The sequence below is a fragment of the Tympanuchus pallidicinctus genome, unplaced genomic scaffold (assembly GCF_026119805.1).
Source record: "Tympanuchus pallidicinctus isolate F22 unplaced genomic scaffold, pur_lepc_1.0 scaffold40, whole genome shotgun sequence".
NCBI lineage: Eukaryota > Metazoa > Chordata > Aves > Galliformes > Phasianidae > Tympanuchus > Tympanuchus pallidicinctus.
The window spans coordinates 2424931-2438287 of record NW_026294759.1 but is presented as its reverse complement, the minus strand read 5'-3'; the positions used below and the strand labels follow the sequence as shown (position 1 = coordinate 2438287).

The 13357-nt window shown below is 39.4% G+C and overlaps 1 protein-coding gene across 10 annotated transcripts in view; it reads right to left on the bottom strand.

The window, feature by feature from the left end:
• The window catches only part of LOC128089919 (rap1 GTPase-activating protein 1-like), a 53330-nt gene that overhangs the window by 20601 nt on the left and 19372 nt on the right, over positions 1-13357 (bottom strand). For 9 of the 10 annotated variants that reach the window (XR_008210717.1, XM_052701797.1, XM_052701798.1 and 6 more), the window contains exons 2-6: positions 12802-12895; positions 12303-12338; positions 9282-9329; positions 8594-8632; positions 8299-8484 (exon numbers count right to left, since the gene is read on the bottom strand). Coding sequence is in view for 9 of the 10 variants with exons in the window: in XM_052701797.1 (XP_052557757.1) it covers positions 8299-8484; positions 8594-8632; positions 9282-9329; positions 12303-12320 (291 nt within the window). In the remaining variant the exon portion in view is untranslated. The remainder of the gene's footprint in view (positions 1-8298; positions 8485-8593; positions 8633-9281; positions 9330-12302; positions 12339-12801; positions 12896-13357) is intronic. The other variant, XM_052701796.1, reaches the window with a different exon arrangement.

Here is a 13357-nt window from a genome sequence, read left to right as displayed (position 1 = left end):
AGAACTTCTGTTGAAAGTGGTAGTAGTAGTACATTCCAATGTTAAGTCTCCAACCCAGAAGGATATGGTGAGATTAAAGTGGTATTTCTAGGCTAGAAGGTAAGGTGAGAGTCCTCCTCAGTAAAGCAAAGTAAGAATAAATAAAACATAATAAAACCAAATAAAGAAATCCCAAACAAAAATCATCTCAGCTACACTACAATGGGCAGAATTATCAGTGCTTCCTTATGCCTCAGGGCCATGGAAATCAGGAGAAATCTCAAATTCAAGTAAAGGAGTCACTGGAAATCTGAGAAGACAGCTAGGTATTGTGCAGTCAGTAATCAGGATTGAAAGATTCAGGAATTGCATCACAGGAAGTATTGTGTAATAACAAACCTGCACACAACACAGAAATTTTACGCGCTGAGACAGTCAGTTAAGTGTCAATTGTACAGTCAGAATTTCCATGATCTGGAAGGTGTTCTATGAAAAGACTACTCTGGACACAACTAATTAATAAGAACTCCATGGGAGCAAACTGTCATTTGATCAAAATCAGTTGCTGTACAGCTGGCTAGTCTGATAGCTCCTTCTTTAGCCTTCTGCCTAGAAAATACAGAAAGTCTGTTCTGTATCTGTTGGATTGCAACCTCTCCAAATACAGCTGTGAGATCTTCTTTTGCTGTGGAAAAAATTAAAACAAATTTTATATTAGTAATAGTACTGACTAGCTGTGAAATAAGAGATAGTGATATACTAGTTATATACTCTGACATCTACATGAATGTATGCATCTTGAAGTAAACAGGCATAAATCAGTTCCATCTTTGAAAAAGGACTAATTAAGACTACAGTTACTCCCCTGATTCTGGATGTAAAAATGAAACTATTGAACTTTTTTGAAGTACCAGAGATACCATTGACCTCAGTTCCTCCTTGACACACACACACACACACACACAACAAAGATTCAAGGAACAAAACAAGAGTATGCTCAAATGACTAAGATGAAGACTAACATCAGGGAAGTCCATAAATCATAGAAGTCAGATGCTAGTGTATGCCCAAGACAAGCTGTTAAGGAAAAGATGGCACAATACTGACAAAAATTCAGGACCAGAAGCCATTAAAAAAAAGAAAATGAACAGAAGTCTGAAGTTAGCTGCAACCAGAAATGAGAATGAGCTGCAAAGACTAGAAAACCAAATTCTTTTTGATGAGAATTCAGGGCCAGACCTCAGCAGGCCTGACATATTAGGATCTCAGTTGCTATGGGAACCAGGCTATTAGCTATTCAGCTGACCATAACCTGACAGAGCTGCACAATGGGGTACAATCTTTTCCACAGTAACAAGCAGTAGCATTAATGAAGGTCTCAAAATAATTGAATTGTTACCAAAGCCATTGTGGATTCCTACCCTGATTTTGAGTGTATGCCTAGGTCAAAAGTATGAACAAAAACTCTAACTTCTTCCTTGTGACTTTTCTTCTTCCATAATTTTCTTTCTCTGTAAAAACACCTAGGCAGCAGATGGCAGAATCAGAGTCCTTCAATCCTTCAACACACAACATTTATTTTTAGCTGTTCCAAAGTTAGAGATGAACTATCAAAATGCTTTATGGATAATACTGAAGACTGTGACTCAATGGTGACAAAATAACCCAAAGCTGAGATGACCTATGTATATTTGTATAGGTAGGTACAAATCTGAGAAGTCACTAAAGCAGTTTCTATAACATTTAAGGCAGTCTGAAAAGAGGTCTGGACTCTGCAAAAGCAATTACTGTCTTCCATAAGTCCAAGGGAAAATAGAAGACACAAAGAAAGTTGGCAGTTTGCCTGAGAAGTTACTGAGTTATTAAGATATCTGCCATGCTCTTGGCCATTTGGGATTCTTTTGGATAAAATAGAATAATTTTGTGTGCTCATTAACAAGAATTGCACGACAGGCGAATAAACAAGAGGAAAGGAAAAGAAGACCTCCCCAAGACCTGGTCTGCTTCATCAGTTCTTCTAACTGCAGGAGTATATGAATCCAGAGAACACTAAAAAACCTTCACGGGATTCAAAATGGGCCTATTAATTTTTCCCTAAGAGAAATGAGAATTTTAAAAAGCTTACTTCAAAAAATTTTGCAACTTCTGGTCATCCAGTAAAATACTGGGATGATTTCATCCCCGAAGAAGGAGGAAAAGCAGCTTTGGTGGCACAAGGATAATGTGATGTGACAAAAAGACAAAAATACCTGAGCCTTCAAACATGTCAACAACAAAAGATAACAAACATATCACAGGGTAAACAAGATCATTATTCCTGTGAGCCCTCTTGCTGGAAGAGTGCAAGGTGTTTGCTGTTTGCCAGTCAAATGACAACAAGAACCTAGAAGATACTGCTATTGTCAACTGCAGAACACAGAACCACTACAGCTGGACAGGTACAAAAATAATACCTTATCAGGTTGTCTCTGTTTAGGCCTTCCCTCCATCTCTACTTGGAGAAATCTGGAAAGAAGAAGATATCTATATCTTGGGCTGATGTCATCTTTTCATGTTAAGAAAACAGTAGTAGGCTGCTAAGTATATGCATTTGCACGCCAGAAGGAAAAGGTCCTGAATAGGAAAAGGCTTGCAGTCTTAGGTAGTCAGAGAACATGCTTACTAAAAAGATAGATTTGCAGTAATGAAACAAAATTACAGAAGCCTGAAATACAAAAGAGACTGTTATAGTTACACCTAGTTACAAAAATGTACTTTGACTGCTTCAATGTATCAAATAGTTTCCACATCTTTTCTCTCTGCTCAGCGAGAATTTCATGCTAACAACTTCATTTCACTAGTAGGGAAGTTAATTTTGAGTAAGTTCCTCAACATAGTTCATAGTACAGCAGTAAGAATACTTTAAATCAGTACAAAGAAAGTACAGTATAATGGAGAAATACCTGACCAGATATGAACACAAGGCAAGAATGATTTTTCACCAGTACTGCCAGTTTGCAGTGCTTGTGAAACTGCACTCTAAGATCCTGATGGGCATTTTCAACATATGCCTCTTCATTATAGTCTTTGAAAACAAGGTAGGCATTTAGTAATTCCCACAGTACTGTGCACAAGGTTTTATACCCTTTTTCCTATCTGCAAAATGAACCTTACCAAATTTCTCATCATATAAAGAGCAGACCAAGAAGCATAGAATTAGAGCTCCGTAATGGCTGGACTGGCATAGCACTTTTTTGTGTGGTTGTTCCACACCATCTGTAGTATATTGGGTCTTTGTTTGTTTGTTTGTTTATTTGGTGTTTTTTTTTTTTAATTCAAAATTTAATTTAAAAAAGTCAGTTTCAGACTTAGCATATGTATACCCATAACATAAACATGCATACAGATTCTTGTTTTATGTTTGTCATAGGGACTTCTCACTGAGATGCACTGAGGATCCCAACTGCTGTCCAGATAATCTCTTGAGATAGCTCTGCCGTCTGCTGGAGGTCCAAATGTGGGACATCAATAAGAGGCTACCAATTCTGATAAAGCCAGAATACTATGATGCAATTACAAAACTATGATCTGCCTGCTATCACGAAAACAAGATGGGGTGAATCACACAACTGGAATAGGATGATCAAAGCCTACAAGCTTTTTGGAAGAGATAGAAAGGGCAGGAGGGGCAAAGGAGTTGCCCTATATGTTAAGAAGTGGATAGACCATGAAGAGCTGTCTCTGAGAAACAGCCACATTCAGCTTGAGAGCATTTAGGTTAAAATTAGGGACCAGACCAATAAAGGACATCTGGTGGTCAGGGTCTACTACATGCTGCCTGATCAAGAGGAGCCTGCTGATGGGGCTTTCTTGCACCATTTACAATGGATTTCGTGCTCATAACCTCTCAGCCTGATGGGGGATTTCAATCACCCAGCTGTCTGCTGGAAAAGCAACACAGCAGGCTGCAAATAATACAGAAGACTCCTGGAGTCTGCTGAGGATAGCTTCATAGTCTGTCCAATACCTGGACCAACAAGAGGTGAAGTGTTATTGGACCTGGTTCTCACCAATACAGAGGAGATAATTAAAGAGGTTCAGATAGGAGGCAATCTGGACTACAGCAACCATGCTGTGGTTGAGTTAGTGATCTCAAGGAACATGGGTCTGGTCAGAAGTAGGGTCAGAATCTTGAGCTTCAGAAGATAAAAATTCCATCTGTTTAAGGAATTGTTGGATGAGATCCTTCGGAAAACTGTCCTTAGGGACATAAGAACAGATAAAAGGGGGGTACTTCTCAAAGGACAGCAGAAGATATGGGAAACTGACATGGCTGAGTAAGGACCTGCTTGGCAAATTAAGGGAAAAGAAGAAAATGTACAGGCAGTAGAAATGGGGATGAATGGCCTGGGAAGAATATAGGGATGCTGTCCAGACATGCAGAGATGGAATCAGGAAAGCCAAGGTGCAGATCAACTGAACTTATTGAGAGATGTGAAAAATAACAGGAGATTCTACATATATATTGGTCAAAGAGAAAGGCAAAGAAGATTGTACTTCCTCTATTAAATGAGAAGGTAGAACTGCCTTCCACAGACATCGAGAAGGCTGAGGTACTCAACAAGTTCTTTGCCTCAGTCTTTACTGCTAGTTTAACTTCCCATAACTCAATGTCTCTTGAGTTACTCGGTCTTCAGGCAGAAGGTGCAGGAGTAAAATCCCTATTGCTATAAGCATAGAGCAAGTTCAAGACCACTGTGAGACTGATTGATGTTGTACAAGTCTATAAGGCCTGACAACATGCATCCCAGGGTTGTAAAGAAACGGAATGATGTAGTTGCCAAGCCATTCTCCATCATATCTGAAAAGTCATGGCCGTTGGGAGAAGTTCCTGGTGGCAGAAGAAAGAGAAATATCACTCCCATTCTAAAGAAAGGGAGCAAGAAAGACCTGGGGAACTACAGGCCTGTCAGTCTCACATCTGTACTTGTGGAGATCATGGAATAGGTCCTCCTGGAAGCTGTGTTAAGGCATATGCATTCAGGACAGCATAAGGACATGTTATCATGCATGATCAGCCTGGTGGCCTTCTATGATGGAGTGACAGTATTGGTGGACAAAGGAAAGGCAACTGATATAATCCACCTGGACTTCTGCCTTTGATATGGTCCTACATCACATCCTTATCTATAAATTGGAAAGAAATGAATTTGAAAGGCGGACTTTTTGATGGATAAAGAATTGGTTGGAAGGTCACAGCCAGATGGTTGTGGTCATTAAACCTATGTCCAAGTGGAGACCAGTGACAAGTTATGTCCCCCAGAGGTCCATCTAGGTACAGGTGCTCTTCAACTTCTTTATCAATGATCTGGATAGTGATATTGAGCACACTCTCAGCAAGTCTGCTTATGGCACCAAGCTGAGTGGTGCAGTGGCTTCTAGAAAGGCTTGGAAAGAGGGCCCATGAGAACCTATTGAGACTGAACAAGACCAAATGTAAGGTGTTGGGTTCGACTTGGGTAAGAGCAATCTCAGATATGCGTACAGGGAGAAGAACTCACTGGGAACAGCCCTGTGGAGAAGGACTTGGATTTCCTTGTGGACAAAAAGTTGTACATGAGCCAGCAGTGTGCACTCAGAGCCCAGAAGGTCAACTGTATCCCAGCCTGCATCAAAAGAGATATGGCCAGCAGGGTGAGGAGTTGATTATCCCACTCTGCTCTACCCGACTGCATTCGGGAGTAGGTCCCCCAGCACAAGATGTGGAGTTGTTGGAGCAGGTCCAGAGGAAGGCCACAAAGATGATCCGAGGACTGCAGCACCTCTCCTATAAAGAAAGGCTGAGAAAACTTTGCTTGTTAATCCTGAGGAAAAGAAGGCCCCAGGAAGATCTCACATTCCAGTACCTGATGGGAGCTTATATACAGGCCGGAGACTGACTTTTTACATGGTCTGATAATGACAGAACAAGGGGGAATGCCTTTAAAGTAAAAGAGGGGATATTTAAATGAAAGATTCAGATGAAATTTTTTACTCAGAGAGTGGTGAGGCGCTGGAGCAGATTGCTCAGAGAACTTGTGGACTCCCCATTTCTGGAGGTGTTCAAGACCAGGTCACGTTTTGATGCATAACTTAAATAAACCCAACATGCCTATGATATAGGTGAAGTTTTCTACCCATGGATAGAGTATTCTGTGATGAGTCTTTTTCCCCTTCTTCTCTGAGACATACTTCCTCACCAGCTTACAAGCCTAATGGGATATAGACACATACTCATGTCAATTAAATCAAAGAACAAAATCTGGGTACTTGAGAAGAATGGAGAGAGGAGTCTTTATTTAGTACTTAATCACTGATGTTTGGGCACTTTGCGAACATATGGAGTTCGACGGAAAGGGAACTCCTTCATATTCACTTCACAGCATAGCTGAGGTTGGCAAAGACTTCTGAGTCTACCTGGTCCAACTCCTACTCAAGCTGATTCACCCAGAGCAGGTTCTTCAGGACCATGTTCAAGTGGCTTTTGAAATTCTCCAAGGAGAAGATTCTACAACATCTCTGAACAACTTGGGTCAGTGCTCTGTCACCCAATATAAAAAGAAGTGATGTTTAGACAGAATTTCTTGTGTTGAAGTTAGAGCCCACTGCCTCATGTCCTGGCATTGGTCACCACTGAAAAAAAAAACACGCTCAGTCCTCTTTGCACCCTCCCTTATACTCCATTATACTGTAAAAGATAAGATTGATTGTTAAGATCCCTCCACGCCTTCTCCAGGCTGAACAGTCTTAGCTTTCTGAGATTTTCCTCACAGGAGATAGGCTCCAGTTCCTTAACCATTTTTGTGGCCCTACATAGGACTCCTTCCAGTATGTCCATTCCTCTCTTATACTGGGAGACCCAGCACTAGACACAGTACTTCATATATGGCCTCATCAGTGATGATTGGAGAGGAAGGGAAACTTCTCTTCACCTGCTGGCAATACTTTGTTTAATGTAGCCCTGGATACCATTAAACTTCTTAACAGCAAGCATTTACACTTGATGGCCACCAGGACCCACTGGTCCTTTTCTGCAGAGCTGCTTTCCATCTAGGTAACTTGTAGTATGTCCTGATGCCAGGGGTTGTACCTTTCCAGGTGCAGGACTCTGCATATCTCTTGGCCTTCATGAGATTCTTGTCAGCTCACCTCTCCAATATGTTGAGATCCCTCTGGATGGCAACATAGCCCACTGGTGAATTCATCACTCTCTCATTTTGTGTCATCTGCATACTTGCTGAGGATACACTCTGCCCCATTCCTACTTAGAAGAAACAATGATGATACAGCACTGCTTAAACAGAGGGATGGACAAGATGACCTCCAGAGGCCCCTTTCAACCTCAGTTTTCTATGATCCTATGATATCAGGTCAGCAGTGAATTCTACAACTGTACTGAAAACCACTTCATCTTTCATTACAGCTGAAATCAGAAACCTTCAAGGAGAACCTTAAATTTATCATGACAGAAAAATAATTACAGTTGGCAAACTGAAGGATTCCAGAACGTCATGGGACATGTCCATTACAGCAGATCTGGACAGAAAGTCTTCAGAAAGGGTGCTTTACTAATAAATGATATTTACAACAGCTTCTAGTTGCATACTATACAAGATCATTCAGGCAAGTCAGACTACTGCAGAACAAGTCCCCAGCAGTGTGCAAAGCTCCTCTTCTCCATTTTAAACTTACTAAGCAGTCACACAGACAGATCACTGAAGAAGATACAATGTGAGTGTACACAGTTGGCTTTCTTATTCCCTTATAAACCGTCTCTCAGAAAAGACCATGGTTTTGTTCCCTTGTCTTGGTAGTTAAAATCATCCTGAAATCCACTCTGGGAACCAATTAGTTCCCTAAAACTGCCAGTACCAATGTCTGGTCATCATCCTCATTTGCTTATCTATTCTGAGAAAAATGGACCACTTCGCTCATTGTCAATGGAATTGTCTCTTAGCACAGAAGTCACCTCTAGAACTCATACCACATACATTTCCAATACTATTTCACATTTTTTCTCTCATCATCTCTACTTTCCATGAGCCTCAGAGGAGCTTCTTAACCAAATGTAAGTATTCTTTGGTACAAATCTTTCACTTCTGTTAACACACAGGAAGATGCACAGGTCACAGGGGGCAGGATCAACTTAACACACTGCTGGCCATGCAGTTGTATGAATTTCATTTACTTAGTTCAAGGGATGTTGAGTGGCAGTTATTTCTAAATCCACCAGGGAAAGCCTGAGATACAGTTCAGTCTTATGTCTGGCAGGTCAAAGAGGGATCTGAAGACTACCCTTACCTTCCCTAGGAAATGCTTGCGGTATAGCTTGGCTGTGGGGTCACTCTCCAGTTTCACCTTAACACTCCAGGGAAAGGGTACATCAGAGAGAGTTGGACTGGAGAGGTTGTGGCTTGTCCCTTCAATCCAGTAGCCCCCAAACTGGGGTAAGATAATGAGAGGATATGGCCACCCTTTCTGTAATACCTGTTTGGAAGGACATGAGGAGAACATGAAAGCTGAAAGGTCAATAGCCAAAAAGGCCAGTAGGCTGAAAATTCAAGGGAAAAATCAGAGAAGAGTAGTACAGACTCACCTCATGGATGCTCGGGTAAGGAATATACTCTTCTTCTGTCTGAAATCAGAAGAGAATGTTAGCAAAAATTAGCAAAAGTGTGGGAGATCTTTTAAATTCTTTTCCTCTCATGATAGCACAAACTGTATCTTTAGCTTCTGCTCTGCCCTAGTCCACCTTTAGAGTTTTATTTTAGAATTTTAAGTTGGACTTTCTTTCCCAGGTCTCAGCATTGTAATATAAAACTTTGAGAACAAAAATCCATAAAAGCTAATTTTAAAGTCAACATGCTTGAGCTAGAACAGAAAAAAAATGAGAGGAAAAGTTTAAGGATAAAAATCTGTTTTTATTGGCCTAAAATTGAGGGAAGCACATCAGCTTTCTTGTAGCATCACAGTCTTCAAGCAGACAATTGAAATAAATGCATTGTGTTTTCATAAATATTATTAAGGGTCTTACAATGAAAAAAATTGAATCAATTATTTTGTCAAAACTAGGATTTTTAATAATATTAAACATTTATTGGAGTAACTTAAATCAGAAAAAGGAAAATACTGTCTTTCACGTACACACTAACACCTCTCACAGCTAATTAAAATGAGTGTTTTTAAGCTCCCTATTCACTTCACACTGAAAATGCAGTTCCAGCCTGGTCAGTAATCATCTGTCATTATCAATAACTTAGGAGGCAACAATGACTGAGCCTGACCTTGAGAGGAGCTGGAAGGGAACATCTTTGTTCATCCAGACGACTCCCCTGGAAACAGAAAGTCATGGACAGTGAATCCTGTGTTTCAGCAAGTTTGTTTCATTTACCCTCTGCATTCTTCTCCATATTCTCAACTTGTATGTTTTTGTTCTTTATAATCTTCTGTTTTAAGCAAATTGGGAAGTTTGGAATAAGCAGGAGGAGTGAAGATGGAACTTGGCCAGGCTATTCCTAATTTGGCATTAAAACTCAAAAGCCTTACAATTCCTTAAAAGCAGAAAGCTGGCAGAAATGAAAATAATTATCCCAAAGGAATTCTGTTATATATTTTTCCAGTCTCTTTAAGCTACTCTACTTCTTATTCAAACAATAAATGAACAAAGATTTATTGATAGAAAAAAGTATTCATAGAATAGTATTTCAGACTTTTTCTCACAGTTTTAGAAGATATCTCCCTTGATGATACCATACCATCAGGCAGAGCAAAAAAGTTCAGAGAAAGTTTAAGAAAAGTAAGAAATTTTTGAGTATTAGGCAAGACTTCGGAAAGTTTATATGCCTTCCTTCCATTCACATAATGGAATAAATCTGTCTCTTGGAGGCAAAAGAGAAAATGAGAATCACTTTCCATGCTTACATCTGATTAGTGCAAAGAGCTTTATGGCACAGTCCTGCTTATCTCCTTTACTTGTTAGGCAACATTAACTGGGCATATGCAACCGGATGCCTAGTTTCTTGCTCTGTCAGTAAATGCCTTTCTTATCGAAGGCTATTTCATTCTCTGCCTTCTCACTATGGCAAGAGTTTGCTCACTTCCAACACACTTCTGCAGCAGAAACACAGTAACAGAAACATCAGTCATGAGAACCCTCAGTGCTGACTAAGCAGAGGTTGAGAACAAAAGAAGTCAAAAAGACATGGGAACCTATGCTGATATTAGTCCAAGTAGGCATAAGTACAGAGAGACAAGATGCATAATTTGCACAGACAGATAGGAAGCCAAAGATCAGGACTGGAGCTTTCTCTGACACAATGTATGTAAGAATTAATAATTAATTACTGACATCAGTATCCTCCAACTCTCATACAGGAATGTGATGCTGTGACTGTATTGTTTTACACCTTCAGTGACAGCTTAATGTAATGGTTAATGGACAGGATAAGCAGCTCCTGACCTTCATTCTGACAATAAGAAGAATCTCATTCATAACAGCCACGTCTATGTGAGCATTTTACAGTGAAACAATCTTATAAATGTATCTGATAGAAATATACAAATCTGAAATAACCTTTCTACTTTACATACAGTAAAAATGTAAGATACTTAAGGGCAAAAGTTTGAGGACAGTGTTCCACTCCTATAAGGTGAAAAGACCTGCCAGCAGAACAATAGTGTTAACACTGAGCAATAGCAGTACTAACATTGAGTATTAATAAGGATCAGGATGCTTTTTTTTCTTTTCCTTTGCTATTTCTGAAAGAAAAAGACATCCATTATACATTAAAACAAACAAACAAAAACAAACAAACAAACAAAAAGCCCACTTAGGTTTAAAAAAGAAAGAAAGAAAAAAAGAAAGAAAAATGACCTGATGAGTTGTGAAATCAAAATGGAATAGGGCTGAAGTAAACTTTACCTTTGTATGGAGGTAGTAATAGCCATTTTGTATTTGGGCAGGTCATGAAAGTGTACACAGAGTACACAAAGTGCAAACAGGTGTTCAGTTAATGTGACCTGGAGTTTTACTTGTCAGTGTACTTGGCTGAGACTTAGGAGAAAGGCTAGGTTCTGAAGTAGGTGTCTCTGGAACAGAATTTTGGGGCAAGAAAAGACTATGTTCTGTCAAAATAAGGTTGAGACATGAGAGACACAGAAGTGCAAGGCAGCCCCAATTTCCTGGAACAAACTGCGGAAAGTATGGGGACAAGCTTTCTGTGCACTGGGGGATTTTTGCATGTGGAAATGGAGTCTGGGAAACTGCAATGTTGCAAGGTCTCTCTTCTTCTGTCAAGAATGCCAAAGATCTGATAACTGCAAAAGGTTTCCTTTTTCAAAGGAGGTCCTAGTGGATGACCAGTATCTCAGCCTGAGGGAAAACATCTTGAGATGCTATAAGTCAGTGTATTAGAGTTTCTGCAGAGAAGAGAAAGAACATGCCAGCACATTCCATGCTAGACTGCCCATAGTTAAAGGAGCTCCTCTTAACAATCACTTCTCTAGAGCAAAGATCCAATGTAGCTCAGGTTGTATAGTGCAAAACCTTATTTTAGTACAAAATAAAAGACAGGAATTATGTATCATCCTACGTGTTACATTAGATCACAGTTAACCATAGTATTATAAAGAAATGTTAACAATCAGATAGAGTATTGGCAGACTGTAAGGATGCTCTGAGAACATATAATCTGAAAAAAAAAAAAAGCTTTAAAAATTCAGTTCTAGATATATAAACTATTATTATTATACTATCACTTCATTTGGCAGAGGAAAGATGTTTTTCCCTTTTGTATTTCATTTCACATTGCAGTGCATACATCTGAATGCACGCTTTTTAATAAAAGAATTAAGCCAGTCTTCCTTGCTTGTGCAAGTTAAAGCTGACCTTGCTTAATGCAGTTATGTTAACACATGTAAATGTCCTACTAATCACCTGTCATTAGCATCTGCTACCCAGCAAAAAGTTTCTTGAAGATTTTGAAGACTGTGCCAGAAATCCCTTCATGCAACTTTGATTTTCTCTCAAAATCATAATTCTGAAAAGAACACTCTTTTATATAGTGTATACAGTGTATATAATGTGTATAGCTCTTCCATCATGCAAGTTCTAGAAATGAACACAGGAAAATAGTTTCGAGACTTCATACAGAAGCTTGGACCTAGAAAACCAGATATTCTTCAAGTCTAAATTGAAGGTTGTTGGGATTGAAATGACAAGAGAAAGAGCAGCAGATGGTTTGGCTAAAAAAAAAAAAAAAAAAAAAAAAAAGTGTCCAAAGTTTGACAGAACAATTTCTCATTACCTGCATTTTTTCAATCATCTCAAACAAGTCCACAGTCTGTGGGGAAAAAAAAAAAAAGGACAACAGGGAAAATAATTTAACACTTGCAAAAGTTAATGTTATCTTCTGTGGTAAAACAGATACTAATCCAGCATCTCTTTCCATGTTTACATACAAACTATTTATTTTCTTACTGAAGACAAGAAGGAATCTTTCTGCATTTACTGATAGCAAGGACAATACAACTCTAAATAGTTTTCAGCTTACATTGCAAAAGTTTGACCTGCAACCTGATAGGACGGGAGTCAGGAATTCATATTTGTGAATGGGTTAAACTACAGGCCTGATACAATATACAGTAAAAAGTGATTAAACAAACAAGCTTAGGATTTTTATACAGAAGTGGACAATTATAGGTGTAACACAAGCACGCACACAAGCTTGCCTTCTGTCATTTCTTCTGCTCAGTAGTCCAATGCACATTCCAACCCTGAGAAAAAGGAATGTAAACTGCCTTTACCTTGTTGGGAGCAGCAAAAGCAAGAGTAGATGGAATGCCTTGGATAGGAGAGTCTATAACATTACTGACACAACACACTCCCTCCTCAGAACTCCTGTGAGAGACAAAAGGCAAAACAAAAACTTCTAACTCTTGTCAAACACAAGATACAAGCACTTGCCAGTGATACTTTCCTTGCCTTCTGCTCTTTTTAGCTTCTTTCCAGACCATTTCTTGTCCAGGAGAAGCTACCATTCCCTGTCAGTTTATTTATAACCTGCAAAGTTCCTGAATAAATCAGCAAAAAAAGGCAAAGTGAAACTAGCACCGATGTGGCTGGAAACAAACCCTAGGTTTCACATGCAATACAGGACCAAAGCACTTTGTAACTCAGTCACAGAAATGTTTGTTATGTAATCATGCGTCATGATCATGAATTGTTATCCCCCAGGTCTTAGATGCATGATCCTTACTACCATTTAGAGATCAGTATCTGGAAGTGGCAAAGACTCTTGCCTTGAAACAAGTGTCCGTATTTCCTACTGTACGTAAGAACTGCTTTATGTGATTACAAAGT